Source organism: Notamacropus eugenii, chromosome 2 (genome assembly GCF_028372415.1).
Source record: "Notamacropus eugenii isolate mMacEug1 chromosome 2, mMacEug1.pri_v2, whole genome shotgun sequence".
NCBI lineage: Eukaryota > Metazoa > Chordata > Mammalia > Diprotodontia > Macropodidae > Notamacropus > Notamacropus eugenii.
Window position 1 is genome coordinate 34,523,331 of NC_092873.1, and position 20,165 is coordinate 34,543,495.

General features: G+C 41.8%; 1 protein-coding gene across 7 annotated transcripts in view; it reads left to right on the forward strand.

Annotated features, from left to right (window-relative positions):
* Positions 1-20,165, forward strand: part of KSR1 (kinase suppressor of ras 1) — a 215,420-nt gene that overhangs the window by 113,072 nt on the left and 82,183 nt on the right. For all 7 annotated transcript variants that reach the window (XM_072639739.1, XM_072639735.1, XM_072639736.1 and 4 more), the window contains exon 2: positions 7,508-7,648. In XM_072639739.1, coding sequence (XP_072495840.1) covers positions 7,508-7,648 — 141 coding nt within the window. The remainder of the gene's footprint in view (positions 1-7,507; positions 7,649-20,165) is intronic.

Consider the following 20,165-nt stretch of genomic DNA (forward strand, 5'->3'; position numbering starts at 1 on the left):
TGTGATAAAGAATCATCATGGGATTGTGGCTTTAAAATTGGAAAGGATCTTCCAGTCCGACTCCTTTATTTTAAAGATGAAGAAACTGTGGTCCAGAAAAAGGAAGAGTTGTCTATGGTTGCGCACAAGTTGTACTTCTCTGCTTTTAGACTTACTAGCTGTGTGATCCTGAGCAAGTCACTTCACCCTCAGTTTGCCCCAGTTTCCTTATCTGTCAAATGAGCTGGAGAAGGAAATGGCACACCTTTCCAGAATCTCTACCAAGAAAACCCCAAATAGGATCATGAAGAGTTGGACAGGACTGAAATGACTGAGCAGCAAAAACTCCTAAGCAGTGAACTCCATAAATGACCATATCTTATTTTGTTACTCTTTTTCCATTTAGTTTGGTCAAGGCCCATGGTTTGGTCCTTTGCATCTAACACAGTAGCCTAGGATATAGGACAAAGAACACTGCATATGGAGGCAAAAGTCCCGGGTTCAAATTTTTTTTTTTAATTTAATTTTTTTTAATTTATTTTTTTTAAAGTTCATTTTTTAAAAATTTATTTATTTATTTAACTTTTAACATTCATTTTCACAAAATTTTGGGTTCCAAATTTTCTCCCCTTTTGTCCCCTCCCCCCACCCCAAAACACCGAGCGTTATAATTGCCCCTGTCTGCCAATCTGCCCTCTCTTCTATCATCCCTCTCTGCCCTTGTCTCCATCCTATACCCCTTAACCTGTATTTCTTACTTCCTAGTGGCAAGAACAGTACTCGACAGTTGTTACTAAAACTTTGAGTTCCAACTTCTCTTTCTCCCTCCCTCCCCACCCCTTCCCTTTGGAAGGCAAGCAATTCAATATAGGCCAAATCTGTATAGTTTTACAAATGACTTCCATAATAGTCATGTTGTGTAAGAACTAATTATATTTCCCTCCATCCTATCCTGTCCCCCATTACTTCTGTTCTCTCTTTTGATCCTGTCCCTCCCCATGAGTGTTGACCTCAAATTGCTCCCTCTTCCCTATGCCCTCCCTTCCATCATCCCCCCCCCACCCTGCTTATCCCCTTATCCCCTACTTTCCTGTATTGTAAGATAGGTTTTCATACCAAAATGAGTGTGCATTTTATTCCTTCCTTTAGTGAAATGTGATGAGAGTAAACTTCATGTTTTTCTCTCACCTCCCCTCTTTATCCCTCCACTAATAAGTCTTTTGCTTGCCTCTTTTATGAGAGATAATTTGCCCCATTCCATTTCTCCCTTTCTCCTCCCAATATATTTCTCTCTCACTGCTTGATTTCATTTTTATGAGATATGATCCCATCCTCTTCAATTCACTCTGTGCACTCTGTCTCTATGTGTGTGCGTGTGCATGTGCATGTGTGTGTATGTTAATCCCACCCAGTACCCAGATACTGAATAGTTTCAAGAGTTACTAATATTGTCTTTCCATGTAGGAATGTAAACAGTTCAACTTTAGTAAGGTCCCTTATGACTTCTCTTTGCTATTTACTTTTTCATGCTTCTCTTCATTCTTGTGTTTGAAAGTCAAATTTTCTATTCAGCTCTGGTCTTTTCATCAAGAATGCTTGAAAGTCCTCTATTTCATTGAAAGACCAATTTTTCCCCTGAGGTATTATACTCAGTTTTGCTGGATAGGTGATTCTTAGTTTTAGTCCTAGTTCCTTTGACTTCTGGAATATCCTATTCCACGCCCTTCGATCCCTTAATGTAGAAGCTGCTAGATCTTGTGTTATCCTGATTGTATTTCCACAATACTTGAATTGTTTCTTTCTAGCTGCTTGCAATATTTTCTCCTTGACCTGGGAACTCTGGAACTTGGCCACAATGTTCCTAGGAGTTTCTCTTTTTGGATCTCTTTTAGGTAGTGATCTGTGGATTCCTTGAATACTTATTTTGCCCTCTGGTTCTAGAATCTCAGGGCAGTTTTCCTTGATAATTTCATGAAAGATGATGTCTAGGCTCTTTTTTTGATCATGGCTTTCAGGTAGGCCCATAATTTTTAAATTATCTCTCCTGGATCTATTCTCCAGGTCAGTTGTTTTTCCAATGAGATATTTCACATGATCTTCCATTTTTTCATTCTTTTGGTTTTGTTTTGTGATTTCTTGGTTTCTCATAAAGTCATTAGCCTGCATCTGTTCCATTCTAATTTTGAAAGAACTATTTTCTTCAGTGAGCTTTTGAATCTCCTTTTCCATTTGGCTAATTCTGCTTTTGAAAGCATTCTTCTCCTCATTGGCTTTTTGAACCTCTTTTGCCAATTGAGTTAGCCTATTTTTCAAGGTGTTATTTTCTTCAGCATTTTTTTGGGTCTCCTTTAGCAGGGTGCTGACCTGCTGTTCATGCTTTGCTTGCATGTCACTCATTTCTCTTCCCAGTTTTTCCTTCACCTCTCTAACTTGATTTTCAAAATCCTTTTTGAGCTCTTCCATGGCCTAAGCCCATTAAGTGGGCTGGGATACAGAAGCCTTGACTTCTGTGTCTTTGCCTGATGGTAAGCATTGTTCTTCCTCATCAGAAAGGAAGGGAGGAAATGCCTGTTCACCAAGAAAGTAACCTTCTATAGTCTTATTTTTTTCCCTTTTCTAGGCATTTTCCCAGCCAGTGACTGGACTTCTGAGTGTCCTCTCTTCCCCCACCTCGCCTCCAGATCCTCCCAGCCAGCACTTGGGGTCTGAGATTCAAATGCTGCTTCCCAGCCTCAGGGCTTTGGGTGGGGGCAGGGCTGCTATTCAGTGTGAGATCAAGTTCAGGTGCTCAGGTGGGTGTAGGGCCGCCTCCTAGGCTAAGTTCCCTCAGGGGGTTTATGCAGAGACCTTCAACAATGGATCCGGGCTCCTGCCTGCTTGAGGAGCCCTGGTCTGCTCCTGCCTCCGCTGCTGCCTCCCAAGGGGGCCTGAGTTATGGGGGCACCCCACGTCCCTCTCGACCTGACGAAGAGACCCTCTCACCGACCCCCATCACCTGTGGGTGGGGGGACCTGTGCGGCCGCTGGAGATTCCGTCCCTGAAGCCTGCTCATCCCTGAAGCCTGCTCGGATCTGCTCCTTTCCGCACCGCGCCGCCGAGGCAGGGTTGGGCTCTGCTCCTGGTCCGGGGCGCGAGGGACCTTTTGCGAGAGGTTTTCAGGCTCTCTGGAGCAGAAATCTCCTCCGCTCCGTTGTTCTGTGGCTTCTGCTGCTCCAGAATTCGCCGGTGGTTCTTTTTTTACAGATATTTTGTGGGCAGTGGGTTCGGAGGTAGCATATGTGCGTCTTTCTACTCCGCCATCTTGGCTCTGCCCCCCGGGTTCAAATTTTGATGCTGTGATGTGCTTGCCATTTGATCATGAGCTAGCCAGTCTAGCTCTTTAGGTCCAATTTACTCCTCTAAAATGAGGGACTTGAACCAGATTATAGACCCCTTCAGCTTTATCCTATAAGCCTGGGCTGCTCAGAGGTATGTAATAGATGCTTTGTAAATATTTGCTGAAGTATGCCAAGAGGTACGACGCCCAATGTAATCAATCTGAGAGGATTGAAGGAGAAGCAAGCCCAAATAAAACTGGAAGTTCTCTTTTCACCCTCCCTTTTTTTTTTTTAAGTAGCAAAGAAATGGATTCAAAACATGCCATAGATTGGGGAATGACTGAATAAGTTGTAGTACATAGCTAGAATGGATTATTACTATGCCATGAGAGACAGATCAGCATGGGAAGCCTTAGATGAACTGGTACCAAGTGAGGTGAGCAGAACCAGGTAAACGAGTAAACAGCTTTGTAAATGGAGTGTACATTACAGTCCAGTGACAATGGACTTTTTGTTCTTCTTGGCATATGATGCTCTGATCTCCTGACTCCATGCCTTTGTACCAGTTGTGCCCCATGCCTGGAATGCCCTCCCTCTTTAACCCTTCTTAATCCCAGTGCCTTCCCTTTGTTAATAATTTCCTATTTATCCTGTATAGAATTTACTTCATTTGTCATCATGTTCTCTTCCCCATTGGATTTAAGCTCTACGAGGGAAGGGATTGTCTTTTGTCTCTTTTTTTGTATCCCTGTTGCTTAGGAAAGGACCTACCACATGGTAGGTGCTTAATAAATATTTACTGATTGATTGATGAGCTTCCTTCAAGATTCAGCTTCAATCTGCAAGAGGCAGATTTTATCTGTAAAGCTCTTAGCAGAGTAACCAATAATAACCTGTTTTCCCTCTCAGTTTACTTCCTCCCCTCCTTACTAGTTCCCCTCAACTGCTAGTGCCTTCCCCCCAACTGCTAGTGCCTTCCCATTGGGATTACCCATCTATTCTCCATCTTATAAGCTGGTAATTGTTCACACCTTTTCTCCCTCATGAGAAAGTGAGCTTCTCAGTGGCAGAAACTGTCTTGGATTTTCTTGGTATCCTTAGCACTCAGCACCATGACTGACTTATAATTAATAATTTGTAATATTAATATTTAGTAAATTTAATTTAATACAAATTTAATAAATGCTGATGATTGATTGAAAAAGGAATAAAATTGAAACTGAATGCTGCATCATAGTAATTACCTACTTTGGCCCCAAAGAAGACATTTGAGAATGCCTAGGTGAAAAGGTGGGACATTATGGACGTGGAATGTTAAATACATTTTTGGTCAATCAACAAACACTTATTAGCACATTCTCTGTGTTCAGGCACTGTGTTAGGTCCTGGGGAATCATCACACACAGTATTGTGCTTAGTTCATGTACTGGTTGGTTTTGTTGAGATTTTTTCCCTGATGGCTCTTGAGAAGAAATATATTAGTAAAAAGATAGTCATCTTGATCTTTATTTTAAAAATACTAGGCATGAGAGTACAAATCAGGTAGGAATATTGTAGAAGAAATCCCACAACTGGTGGAAAGCTGGACAGAATGACCTCTCACCTTCCAACACTGTGATTTTGTATGTGAGGCATGGGGGAATAGGTGCTTATACCCAGTTCCAGCCAAGCTGGCGATCACCCAGAGATGCAGAGGAAAAGCTGTGCTCAGACCCCATATTCTGGTTTATATTCAGCTGAGACAGCTGTCTGTGGGTCGTGGCCAGCCACAATTCCACCGCTGGCTACATAGGAAGCAGTTAGGTAGGTAAACCAGTCATCCTCTTGGGAGATGGGGAGTGAAATCAGGCACGTGGTCTTGTTCACCACCAAAGATAAGGGTGAGTTAGCAGACTCAAAAGTGTTTGCAAAATTAAACAAACAAACACAAAATATTCTTCCCTTCCACAAAAGATTTTGGACATAAGCTGCAGCCCAGCGGGGCATCCTACAAAGAGACCCAGTGTTTTAGATAGTTGAAGAAAACAGTGACCAGGAGAAGTTTGAGGGTTTCTTTTCCCTTATTCCTAGAGGGTTCCAGGAAACTTTTGTCTGTGTAGGCTGGGCTTCCTAGAGATGAGGTCTCATCTATTAGGATCACCCAAGAAAGATTCTTCCAACTCAGGGATTGTCCAGCCACCGAGGATGTGACAGCTGACTCTTGGAACTGTATGCCAGCCATGAAAATTCTTAGATGAGGTTGTTGGCAAGTGACTGCAGAATGCTAGCGGATAATAAAATAATCGCCGTTGCCTGTAGCTACTAGCAAAATCTTGGCTCTGTGTTATATACTAGGGAGACTTCATCTATATTCTCCACCTGACTGGGTGACTTCTACAGTATGAATTCCAAACTACATCCCAGAGGAAAACCGCTCTTGAGTTGAGTAGCTTTTTAATGAATCTCTGAAGCGGGGAACGTGGATTCAAATGTGAGGCTGCTCCTTTGCCACAGGTCAAAGGAAAGGCCCAATAAGGGGACATCGGCTATGATTCTGAAAGGGTACAGCTTAACCAGGCAGAGGTCAAAGGGAAGATTCTCTCTGGTCCTCTTCTGTTCAGGCATCCTTTGGTTCTATGAATTGCATGAGTTCTTGGGAGAACCTGGACTTCCCTGAGTTCATTTGGTTCTGCCTCCTGTCTCCAAAGTAGATTACCCTCCAAGCATCATAGATGTGAGGGTTTCTGCTAAGTAATGGAGGAATTGTGGAACTAAATAAGCTGCTGTGCAACAAGCATTGTAATCTTTAAAGCAATGTACAAACTTGTAGTGGTGGTGGTAGTAGTAGTAGTGGTGGTGGTGGTAATAGTGGTAGCAGTAGCAGTAGCAGCAGCAGCAGCAGCAGCAGCAGCAGCAGCAGCAGCAGCAGCAGCAGCAGCAGCAGCAGTAGCAGTAGCAGTAGTAGTAGTAGTATAACTCAAGTCAGTGATCTCTGGTCACTTACTAACCAGTTTTTCCTTCTGTCCAGTCCAAATCTCTTTTTCTCTGGCTATTCACATTTATTTCAACTTCTTGGATAATGGAGAGTAGGAGAGTGGAGAATAGGCAGGTAGTTTAAAAAATAAGTTTTTATTGATATCTTTAGTTTTTATATCATCCTTATTTCTGAATGTATCTCTCCTGACTGCCTCACCCAGAAAACCAGCCCTTGTGACCAAAAACAAACCAACCCCCCCAACCAAAAACAACAGCAAAAAAACCAAATCCAAAAAACTTGTTAATTGGAAAAAAATTATAAATCTAAATTTTTAAAAAGAATGAGATATTAGCTTAAAAGAAAATAACTTGGATAAGGAAGAAGGTGTATGTTCGTACCCAGGAGCTGCCCCAAATCGTTGTATAATACTTTCCCAGTAACAAAGCAGAATGCATCAACTGCAAAAATAAGCGAGAAAGAGATGGAAAAAACCAGAAAGCAGTTCAGCAAAACTGAGACATCAGATGGTGTATGCAGTGTTCCGTACCCATAGGTCCCCACCTCCTCAGTGAAGGGAGGGAGCTATATTTCTTGTCTCTTCTTGAGGAGCAAGCTTGGTCCTTCTAAGCCGTGAGCCTGAATGCTGAGGTCAGCTGGCCTTGGTGTCCCTTCACAGAGGGTGTAGAGTTTTCTTCCCCATGCTTCTAATCTCCCCCAACCCTTCCATTTTTTTTTTTTTTGAAGTCATGATAGAACCTGAATGAAGTGGGACCCAGGTTCAAATCCCAACTTTTGCACTTATGCCTTTGTGTCTGTAAAAGGGCTCAGTTCTCTCATTTGTACATCGAGGGGGTTGGACTAGTTTTTCTCACAAATCCCTTCTATCTCTAAATTTGTTACAAGGGTGGGGATCCTCGAGGACTCAGGTTCCCCACCCCAAGAAGCTTTCTGGAGGATCTGATTTCAGATCCTCCCTCAGGAACTGATCAGCCATGTGATAGCCCTTGGCTAGTCACTGAACGGCTTTCAGCCTCACTGGTTTCCTCACTGGTCAAATGAAAGCATTTTGGGGCTGTTGTGATAATCCATGAGGCACCTTGCAGAGCCCAGAGTGCTATACAAAGGCCAGCTGGGATTCTAGGCCCCTTCAGTGTTCTGAGTTTACCCGACTCTCCTCCACTTTAGGGCCTGCTCAGCAGAGAGGTGAGTGAAGTCATGCTTGATTAAATCTCTTGCTTTCTGGGATTCCCAACAGGCCAAACTGGTTCGGTACATCAGCAAACAGAGGCAGTACAAGCTCAGTGTGGCCCCCGGGGAGCGGACGGTGGAGCTGAACAGTTACCCGCGCTTCAGTGACTGGCTGTACACTCTGAACATAAGGACTGACGTGGTGCAGGTGAGTTGTCCATCTGGGGCGACCTGACTGGGCAGGGGTGGCATAGGGCCAGTGTGGCTGCTGCGGCATTCAGGGCCAAGAGGCCTTACATCATGAGGGGTTGGATTCTGCAGCCTGGGCTTGGGTGAGCTACCTAGAAGCGGGACAGGATGAACATTATTACACCCATTTTGTAGAAGAGCGTACTGCATCTCAGAGAAATAAAGCAGCTTATAGTCATACAGGTATCAGGGGCTGGATATCAATTCAGTTTGTTCTAATATCGAGTCTAGTCCCCCTTTGATGACCTCTCAGTGCCTCTTAGGGAACTGAGAGGTGGAGGAGTCTTCGATATTGTCAATGGTTTCAGGTCAGTCAGTCAACAAATATTTCTTAAGTACCTATTATGTGCCAGGGGCTCTGATAAGTTCTGGAATTACACAGAAAGGTCAAAAACCACAAGAAAACTGGCTCTTGCCCCCTAGGAACTCCATTCTAAAGGGTAAATCCAACTCTCACTTTATAGAAAAGATGACAAGACCCAAACAAGTTAAGTAACACATACTGTAGATTTAGTGGATTTTCCTCTTACCCTACCAGCCTGTTTGACTTCTGCTTCTCTGCAGGGATCTGCCACTGTCTGGGCCTGCTGTCATAGGGTGGCCTGAGATACCAGCCTCAAAGGCAGGGCTGAGGGGTGGGTGGTGGAGAGTAGAGTAGGAGACCCAGGGTCCTATCTGTGTGACCTTGGGGAAATCACTTAACCTATTTGGGTGTCAGTTTCCTTATCTATAAAATGAGGCAATTGGAAGAGATGACCTCATAATTGGACTGGGGAGAATGGGATAAGTGCTGTATAAAATATCCTTCCATGAATGGAACCTCATAAATCACAATAGCTAACATTTGCATAATGCTTTTAGGTTTGCAAAGTTCCTTCTTTATAGTACTTTATGGGATCATAAGTTTATTTAAAGCCAAAGGGACCGTGTGGTCCAACCAATCTCTGAGGAAAGTGATACAAAGGCTAAGTGACTTGTCTAAGGTCATACAATTAGTCATTGTCTAAGGCAAGATTTGAACTCAGGCCTTCCTCATTCCCATTCCAGTCCCCTCTCCACCATCCCATTCTCCTGCCTCCTTCTTGGATGCATCCATCCTTAAGGAATGGAAGTGACCTTGGATTTTCAGAACATTTGCCAGTGGCCGGCCTACCAGCTCTGGCTGGTTCCCAAAGCTGGAAAGACTTTAGATGTGGGCTGTGATGGACTGGGCATCTCTTGTCTGGACATCAGCCTGACGAGGTCTGGAGAAGACTAATAAATATTTGTGGAAGTGAATTAAGGAGAGAGCCAAGGGGCCTTGGGGCATGCTTATATGTATGGGAATGGAGGAAGAGGGACCATCAGAAACAGAGGAGGGGCTTGACCCCATGTGGACTATCCACATGGAAACTAAGGGAGGAAAAAATTCAAAGAAAGGCCATGCCACATTCCACTGAGAGGGATGGAGGAAATGAAGAATGAGGCAAGTCTATTGGTGTTGGGGATGAGGAGGTCACTGCTCTTGGTGAAAGTAAAGTGGGCAGCAGCCAGTTGGAAAAGAACTCTGAGGTACCTGACTGCACAGGAAGTGGTGTCATCAGACTACTTTTCCAAGAAATTTATCAGTAAAGGAGGAAGAAGAGGAGAGGAGGATATAGGGACACATCTTTTAGAATTACAGGAGACCTAAATATGTTTGTGAGAGAGACAATGCAAAATCTCAAGACCTGGATTTTGAATACCAATTGTCTTTAATTGATATGTGATCATAACCTCTCAGATCCTCAGTTTTCTCATCCATGAAATGGGAATGATATATATACACACTGCCTACCTTGTGGGGTTGCCTTGAACATGTAAACTTCACAGTGCCATGTAAATGTGTGCTGTTATTATTAAGGCCTTAGGCCCAGGCATCCAACGTGTGATGTGTAGGCTGTTCCAGCCTTCCTGATCTCATGGTGTGGTTTGCCTGAAGGTTTTTGCAATAATAATCATTGGAAAAAAAACACCTGAACCAGTTGGCCAGTAGGACCCAACCACCTGCTGGCCCAATCCATTGTCTAATTGACTGCTGCCAGGTGTCCTGTGAGCAGGAGAGTATTAATTGTTAATTATGAGGGTAAAATATTCATATGGCTCACACAAGTAGATTTCTGATCATGGATCCTGTAATTGGGGGTGGAGTGGTGAGAGGAATTAGACACTTCTGACTTAGGGAAAGAGGCTGCTAGACTAGAGAGAAAAAAAGTGAAGCTAAAAGGGAAGGAGGGGGTGATTGATAGAGCTAGGTCTAATAGGAACAGTGAGGAATTAATTCATTTGGAAGACCAATTTAATATGAAATTGAATGATTGAATGAGTGGCATAGAATGAACACTGGACTAACCATTAGGGGATGATGATGATGATGATGATGATGATGATGATGATGATGATGATGATGATGATGACGACGACGACGATGACGACAATAAGTGGCATTTTTATAGTATTTTAAGGTTTGTAGACCATTTATAAATATCTCATTTTTTTCTCATTACCTGGAAGGTAGGTGTTTATTATTTCCATTTTATAGAGGAGGAAAATGAGCCAGACAGAGGAGTTAAGTGACTTGCACAGGGTCCTACAACTAGGAAGTGTCCAAGATGGGATTTGAACTCGGATCTTCCTGACTCTAGGCTCAGTGCTCAGAGATTTGTGTTCATGGCCCAGTTCTGTCATGAACTAACTCTGTGACTTTAGTCAAGCCCCTTCATCTTGCTGGACTTAGTTCCTTCCTATCCCTCTCCTCCCTTTTTTGCATAAACACCTTGAGAAGGCCACCTATTATCTATGCCTCTGTTTTCTTTCTTGTAATTCTTTTCTTAATTCTCTGCAGTCTAGCTTCTGATCTCATCCTTCATTTGAAATTACTCTCTCCAAAGTCTGTCTGTCTGTCTGTCTGTCTGTCTCTCTCTCTCTCTCGTAATGGGTTTAGTGACTTGCCCAGGGTCATACAGCTAGTACGTGTCTGAGGCTGGGTATGAACTCCTGATTTCGGGGCTGTGTTTACCCAGTTACCCTTACAAATAATCTCTTAATGGCTGCATTTCATGGCTTTTTCTCCATCTTGACCTCTCAAAAGCCTTTGATATTATTGATTCCACTTCTCTTGATATTCTCTTTTCTCTAGGTTTTCACAACTTTCCTCCCTATCTAACCCTTTTTGTCTCCTTTGCTGGTTTCTCAGTCTGTCAACATTGGGCATCCCTCCCCTCAGGCTCATTCCTGGTCTCTCTTCTCTATGTATACCATTTTCATTTGGTGATCTCATCAGCTCCTGTCATTTCAACGATCATCTTGATGCAGATGACCCTCAGGTCTCTTGGTCCACCCCTAACCTCTCTCCTGACCTCCAGTTTCAAATCTCCAACCGCCATCTTGAACTGATGTCTGGTGAACAAAGTCATCATGTCCAAAACTGAACTCATTATTCTGCTCCCAAATGCTTCCCTCTTTTAAACTTTAAACTTTGCTTTTGAGGACACCACCTTTCTCCCAGTCATCCAGGCTCACAAACTAAGTTTCATCTTTGATTCCTCTCTCTTACCACCCCCATATCCAGTCAATGGTCAAATTCTATTGTTAGTAGCTTTGTAACATCTCTCATATATCTCCTCCTTTTCCCTTTTCTCTGATACAGCAACTACTCTGATGCAGACCCCCTCATCACTTGATGCTTAGATTATTGAAAGAGACTTCTTGTTGATCTTTCCCTTCTCTCCAGCCTGTCTTCCACTTATTGGTCAAATTGATCTTTCTAAAACTCAGATCTAACCCCATTACCCTCCACTCCCATTCCATAAACTCCAGTGGTTCCCTATTACTTCCAGAATCAAATATAAAATTTTCTGTTTTTCTCTTAAAACCCTCCATGACCTGGCCCCTTCTTACCTTTTCTGTCTTCTACCTTCCTACCCTGCACATTCTCTGAGATCCAGTGACACTGACCTCCTTTGCTTTTCCTGGTAGATGACACGCCATCTCCTGACTCTGGCTTGGAATTTTTCCCAGCTGTTCCCCATTCTTGGAACGCTTTTCCTCCTCATCTCTGCCTCCTGGTGTTTCTGGCTTCGTTCAAGTCATATCTGAAGTCAGCATTTTCTGCAAGAAGACTTTGCAAGACAATCCTCCTTAATCTTAGCTCCTTCTATCTGATGTCAGCTCCAATTTATCCCATATATTTTTTGTTCGTGCATACTTGTTTGCATATTCTCTTTTCCCATTAGACAGTGACCTCCTTGAAATCATGAATTGTCTTTTGCCATTCTTTGTATCCCCATCACTCAGCACAGGGTCTGGCATATTGTGATTAATAAATGCCAATTGACTGACACATTGTAACAAATTCATTGACATGAATTGCCAATAATTCTGAAAGATCATTTCCTTTCCCTTCTTCCCCATCATTACACTACCCTTCAAAACCTTGGCCATTGGAGAAAGAGAAGACTTTTTAGTATTCTTTGCCTTCCCTCTCCTGCCATTCCATTATTTCTGATTATGTTCCTCCTTCTTACCCCACCTAGTGAACTTTGTTACCCTTGAAACAAAGATTAAAAACCAAAGAGAAAGAAAAGTCATTTCAGCAAAAACCCACCAGCAGTCATCATTTGCATCTGACAGTATATGTCATAATATATGTCTGCCCCATAGACTGAAAAGATGTGAGAGGGAGATTCATTTTTTCAGCCCTTCTCAATAGCCATATATCCACATGAAAACTAGGAGTTTCCTGGGGGTGGGGGGGGGGAGAGGGAAGAATAACTACTTTTCATGGATTGTAGTTTTTATTGCTTTAGCTTCTCCAACATTTAAAAGGGCTTCCTTCTATCCACCATCCTCCATGAATCTAGGCCATTAGGCTATCCTATCTTTAAGATTGTATACTAGAAGAACTTGGTGGTCAAGATTGTATTAAAAGTCAGGAGTGGAATTGGGAACAGAAGTACCCTCAATTGCTTATTGTTTATTAGGGGATTGTTTATGTGGGGTAGGAAAGAGGGTATTACTTCTATATAAGACCTGTTCTTGGTTGCTTCTTAAGGTTTTAGTGAGTCTAACTCAGATGCAAGGGAGAGGGATTCCTACTTACATAAAAAATGAAAGTATGTGTAACTAATTGTTGGACTCAAGGTAAGTAACTAGGTAATTAGGGTGAGATGATTAGAGCTTTGCCTATGGACATCAAAATTTATCAGATACTTACTACACTCCTTTTTTAAAATTAAAATTATTTTATTTTTTCTTTAATTACACATAAAAATAATTTTTAACATTTTTTTTGGGGGGTGGAACCAAGATGATGGAGTAGAAAGATGGATCTGTAGAAGCTCCCCCATATAGCCCATGAAATACCTATAAAAAATGACTCTAAACAAATTCTAGAGCACCAGAAGCCACAAAACAACAGGGTAAAATATATTTCCAGCCCAAGACAGTCTGAAAGGCTGACAGGAAAGGTCTGTTGCACTGGGTGCAGAGCAGAGCGCAGCGGCGTAGCAGGGACAGGACCGGAACAGGCTTCAGGGTGCCACTCACACCAGCGGTTCCCAGATTTCTCAACCCTCAAATGCCAAAGACAGCTTCAAAGGCCAGTGAGAAAGCTCCTACACCCAGGAGAAGGGAACATGGTCTGGACTCCTGGCAGCAGCCACTGCAGCAGCAGCGTCAATTTTTGGAGCCTTCCACCTCAAACCCCTGGGGGAATTGAGCAGCTGATCTGAATCTCAGTCCTGAGAGCAGCCCTGGGGTGAGGAGGAGTGCTGGCATGATAGAGCTAGAGGCTGCTGTGGAGAGAGAATTTTACTCACAGATTCTGGGCAAAAAAGTTTTTGGTTGCTCCCAGATCAGTGCGCAGACCAGGAGAGGAGTAAACTCCTCTCCCTTGATTGTTACACCTTGGAGAAACTGAGAACTTACAGGTCCCCAGAATATACCTTCCTCTTGACAAAAGACTCAAAAATCAAGGCTAAGAAAATGCCTAAAAAAGGGGGGAAAAATTAGACTACAGAAGATTACTTTCTTAGGGAGCAGGTATTTTCTTCCATCCTTTCAGAAGAGGAAGAACAATGCTTACCATAAGAGGAAGACAAGGCTTCTGCATGCAAAACCTTCAAAATGAATATGCAATGGTTTCAGGGCATTGAAGAGTCCAAAAAAGGATTTTGAAAATCAAGTAAGAAAAGTGGAGGAAAAATTGAGAAGAGAAATGAGAGAGATTTGAGAAAATCATAAAAAGGGAGTCAACTGCTTGCTAAAGGAGACCCCCCAAAAAAATGCAGAAGAAACTAACACCTTTAAAAATAGAGTAACTCAATTGGCAAAAGAGGTCCAAAAAGCCAATGAGGAGAAAAATTCTTTATAAAGCAGAATTAGCCGAATGAAAAGGAGGTTCAAAAGCTCACTGAAGAAAATAGTTCTTTAAAAATTAGAATGGAGCAGATGGAAGCTAATGACTTTATGAGAAACCAAGAAATTTTAAAACAAAACCCAAAGAAAGAAAAAATAGAAGACAATGTGAAATATCTCATTGGAAAAACAACTGACCTGGAAAATAGATACTAGAGAGGCAATTTAAAAATTATGGGACTACCTGAAAGCCATGATCAAAGAAAGAACCTAGACATCATCTTTCATGAAATTATCAAGGAAAACTGCCCTGATATTCTAGAACCAAAGGGCTTTAAAATAAATATTGAAAGAATTCACTGATCACCTCTTGAAAGAGATTCAATAAGAGAGACTCTTAGGAATATTGTAACCAAATTCCAGAATTCCCAGGTCAAGGAGAAAATATTGCAAGCAGCCAGAAAGAAACAATTTGAGTACTGTGGAAATACAATCAGGATAACACAAGATCTAGCAGCTTCTACATTAAGGGATCAAAGGGCTTGGAATATGATATTCTAGAAATCAAAGGAACTAGGATTAAAACCAAGAATCACCTACCCAGCAAAACTGAGTATAATACTTCAGGGGAAAAATTGGTCATTCAATGAAATAGAAGACTTTCAAGCATTCTTGATGAAGAGACCAGAACTGAATAGAAAATTTGACTTTCAAACACGAGAATCAAGAAAAACATGAAAAGGTAAACAGGAAAGAGAAATCATAAGGGACTTTCTAAAATTAAACTGTTTACATTCCTACATAGAAAAATAATATTTGTAACTCTTGAGACTTTTCTTAGTATTTGGGTGGTTGGAGGGATTATACATATATACACATACAGAGGGCATAGGGTGAGTTGAATAGGAAGGAATGATATCTAAAAAAATAAAATTAAAGGGTGAGAGAGGAATATATTGGAAAAAGGAAGAAATAGAATGGGGCAAATTATCTCCCATAAAAGAGGCAAGAAAAAACTTTTACAATGGAGGGGAAAAGGGGGAGGTAAGAGGGAAAAAGTGAAGCTTACTCTCATCTCATTTGGCTTAAGAAAGGAATAACATGCACACTCAATTTGGTATGAAAATCTATCTTACACTACAGGAAAGTGGGGGAGAAGGGGATAAGTGGAGTGGAAGGATGATAGAAGGGAGGTCAAATGGGAGGAGGGAGTAATAAGAAGTAATCACATTAGGGGAGAGACAAGGTCTAAAGAGAGAATAGAATAAATAGGGGGACAGGATAGAATGGAGGGAAATATAGTTAGTCTTTCACAACAAGTCTTTAGGAAAACTACACACACACACACACACACACACACACACACACACACACACACACATGTATATATATATAGCCCATATTGAATTGCTTGCCTTCTCAGTGGGGATGGGTAGGGAGAGAGGGAGGAAAAGACGGTTAAGGAATGAATGTTGAAAATTGTTTTTGCATGCAACTGGGAAATAAGAAATACAGGTAATGGGGTATAGAAATCTATCTTGTCCTACAAGAAAAGAGAGAAGATGGGGATAAGGGAAGGGAGGTGTGTGATAAAAGAGAGGGCATATTGAGGAAGCTGTTAGATCTTGTGTTATCCTGATTGTATTTCCACAGTAATTGAATTATTTCTTTCTAATTTCATGAAAGATGATGTCTAGGCTATTTTTTTGATCATGGCTTTCAGGTAGCCCCATAATTTTTAAATTGCCTCTCCAGTATCTATTATCCAAGTCAGTTGTTTTTCCAATGAGATATTTCACATTGTCTTCTATTTTTTCATTCTTTTGGTTTTATTTTGTAATTTCTTGATTTGTCATAAAGTCATTAGCTTCCATCTGCTTCATTCAAATTTTTAAAGAACTATTTTCTTTTAAAGAACTATTTCTGCTTTTGACCTTCCTTTTCCATTTGGCTAATTCTGCTTTTTAAAGCGTTCTTCTCCTGATTGGCTTTTTAGACCTCTTTTGCCAATTGAGTTAGTCTATTTTTAAAAGTACTATTTTCTTCTGCGTTTTTTGGGGTCTCCTTTAGCAAGCTGTTGACTCGCTTTTCATGATTTTCTTGTATCTCTCATTTCTCTTCCCAGTTTTTCCTTTTCCTCTCTTACTTGATTTTCAAAATCCTTTTTGAGCTCTTTGATGACCTGAGACCACTGCATATTTATTTTGGAGATTTTGCATGTAGAAGCCTTGACTTTTATGTCTTCCTCTTATGGTAAGTATTGTTCTTCCTCACCTGAAAGGATGGAAGAAAATACTTGTTCACCAAGAACGTAACCTTCTGTAGTCTTATTTTTTCTCCCTTTTTGGGGCATTTTCCCAGCCAGTTACTTGATTTTTGAGTCCTTTGTCAAGAGGAGGGTATACTCTGGGGACCTGTAAGGTCTCAGTTCCTCCAAGGTGGAACAATCAAGGGAGAGGAGTTCACTCCTCTCCTGGCCTGTGCTCTTGTCTGGGAGCTACCCAGAATCTACAAGTAGAATTCTATTTCCCAAGCTTCCATCTGCTCTATCACTCCAGCCAGCACTCTTCTTCAGCCCAGAGCTGCCATTTGGGGCTGAGATCCAGATCAGTGGCTTAATTCTCTCAGGGGCTTGAGGTGGAGGGCTCCAAAAATGGATGTTGCTGCTGCTACTGCCACAGCTTGGAGTTAGGAAAGGACCCTTCTCCCTTCTCACCCAAGTGAAAAAGCTTTCTCACTCACCTTTGAAGCTTTCTTTGGCATTTGTGGGTTGAGAGATCTGGGAACTGCAGCTGCTGCCAGGGATTCCATCCCCAAAGCCTGCTTTGGTCATGTTCCAAAGTTGGGCTGAGCTTCGTGGGCTGCCCTCTGCCTGGTGTGACAGACCTTTCCTGTTAAGCCTTCTAGGCTGCCTTGGGTTGGAAATCTCTTTCACTCTGTGATTTTTGGCTTTTGCTATTCTAGATTTTGTTTAGAGTCATTTTTTTGCAGGTTTTTTATGGCGTTTATTAGGTCCATCTTTCTATTCTGCCGTCCTGGCTCCGCCTCCAGCAGCACTTTTCATCGTAGCAAAAGAACTGGAAATCAAAGTTAGATACACTTTGACTGGGGAAGGGCTGAACAAATTGTGGTACCTGGATGGCATGGATATTACTGTGACATAAGAAACAATGAATTTGATGATTCCACAAAAGCATGGAAAGACTTACAGGAACTCATGCAATGTGAAGTACCCAGTTCCAGGAAAACACTATGCATTATGGCTATAGCCATGTCAGTAGAAAGAGTGACCACATCCAATATAGTTGAGTAGAAGATTGCAAAATCAGCAATAACAGGATTATCTCCTAGGAAGAGATAAGAGAAGATCTCAACATGCCCCACTCTACTTCACCTGCATCTCTTACAGTGTGTGTGTATGTGTGACATATATGTAATGGCAGAAGTTTTTTTGATGTGTTGAACTGTTTTGATATATATATTTTCTTCTGCTTGTTTCTTTTTTAAACTTTTTCATTAGGCATGGTTCTCTGGAAAGGGTGTAGGAGAAGAGATAAAAGGGAAGAACCTAGGTGATGTAAATATAAGATGTCAGTAAAAAGAAAAAAATATCTAGATATTAACTTGGAGAAAGGGGTTAGGAGGAGGGAGTATGTCTGTTCTCGCATTCTGGGGCTTGATGGAGACATCTGGGCTGAACCTCTCTGCCTTCAGAGCTCTGACGAACTTTGATCCCCTTCTATCCTCGGCTTTCAATATTTCCGGCCTGACAAGTCTAATGAAAACAGTGTCAGAGGAAGATTATCCCAGCAGCTATGGTCACTCTTGCCAAGGAAGACAGAGAACAAGTTACCTTCTTAGATGATAAGCTGCCCCATGTGGACCTGGGAAAGTGAGCTTTACCTTCTCTCTGGTGATGGGTGAGTTAAGGGCAGGTAATCCTGGAAGCAGAGATGGGAAGAGAGTTGAGAATGGAGAAGTGGGGCAGTTTCTCTACTCCTGATCAGACTCAGGTTTCTGGGGTGAGGAGATGGATATTGTCTGCCCAGCTGTGAAAATGCTTCAGCAGATATAATGACAGAGCTCCCTGTCCCCCTCCTCAGGGATGGCCTGAGAGTTTCTGGGACTCTTGGTTCACATTTCTTCTCTTCCTCCCTCCTCCCTCTCCATGATCTCTTGAAAGGCATTCCTCTGCTAACTAATGAGAGCTAGGTATCTAGACACTGGTATAGTTCATCTGCTTTCTGAAATCCTACTTGGTTGTCATGGTCTTTCAAAGTTGAATCTCATGTGGCAATAGATTTAAAATCCTGATCTGTGTCTCCATTAAATAATCTCTTTTCTTTCTACTTGTCTTGATATATTGAATCTCTTCTGGGAATCTGAGTACACCTTGCATTGTGTGCCTAGGTTTATCTTTACAAGTGACTTCCATTACACAGATGGAAAAATAGAGGCATAGAACCATTCCAAAGTCTGATCACATATCAAGTATGGTGCTAGACTTGTAGCTGAGATCTTTGCAAAACTTCTAATGCAAAGTGCTTCCCATGAGACTAAACTACCTTATTACAAACTGCAATGAAGTCCAAAAAGCCTAAGGGAATCTCAAAGCCTGGAGAAGGCAGAGGGGGTATGGAGGGAGATTCAAACTCACTTCCTCTTAGAGATGGTAAAAGGGTTGAAAGAAAACTTTGAGATCTGTTTTTTTGGCATGGACTCTTTTGGAAATTTGGTAAAGCCTATAGATTCCCTTTCAGGATAAGATTTTTAAATGTTACATCAGATTATGAAGAAAATGAAAAGTTGGTGAAAATAGGGATATATATGTGTATCTATCTGTGTTTTTACTAACCTTTGGTTTAGTGAAATTCATATATATATATATATATATATATATATATATTTTACACACACATACACACATATACGCATACTGGTATATGTATGTTATATAAACATAGATAGATTTATATACATAATACAGGGTTTAATTGTGGAAGCATATTAAAAATCTCCCTTTTAGTTTCTATGAAGAAATAACATTTGTTTTCTCAAACCCTTTCCAGATTCCTGAGAGAAGTCCCTTAGAAAGATGGGTGACACAGATCAGACAAAAGGGAGAAAGACTTTTCAGTAGGTGAGAGGCATACATTTCTAGATCTATAGATTCAAATGGATATGGCTAGGTAGAGAGATATACATTTGCATACATTAGGGGCAGCTAAGTGGTGCAGCAGATAGAGTGCCAGGCCTGGAGCCAGGTCATTTCCTGGTTTGCCATTTCCTTCTCCAGTGGATTAAGGCAAACAGAGGTTAAGTGACTTGCTCAGAGTCATACATCTAGTAAGTGAGAAGAGATTTGAACTCAGATCTTCCAGATCCAGTGCTCAATCCACTGAGCCACCTGACTGTCTCCCTTGCATCGATTTATATCCTGGCTATTAGTTGGGGGCCTGCAAAGGCAACATGCAAGTAATTCTGTTGCCCCAGTCCTTGTGTACAGGAGTGGGGAAAAGCAATGTTCTTATCTTGACAAGAGAGACTTAATTTTCTGACTATTGCCTTTAATGTTGCCTTCAGTTTCATCTATTATTGAAAAGTCCTTTTCCCTTTTGTCTGATCTGTCCAAAGGGCTTCTCCCCAGAATCTCTCCCACTGCATTAGGGCCATCTCCAGTCGTCCTGATCGATATCTGGCCACTGGACGCAGGTGGCTCTGGAGGTGAAAGCTAGGCTGGTGACCCTGCACAGCCTTGCTTCACTTAGATCCAGTTCACTTGCATGTCATGGCATCATCTCCTTGATGTCATGGTCCTCTTTGAGAATGAAGGACATACAATAACTATCCAGGAGTCTGGAAAGGGCTTTAGAGAAGAAATGCGATTTCTTCATATTTCTAGAGAAACTATAAAGGGGATTCTTAATATGCTTGCACAATTGAACCCAGTGCTTTTCTCTCTACTTCAGATTTTCCATCTGGAAACTAGGGAGAGCCCTTAGGTAGAGCTGGGAAACTGGAGGAAACTTAGTATAACAAGTCAGGCAGACTTGGAAGCTACAGATGGGAGAGTGTGTATCTGTGGGTCATTAAAACAAGAT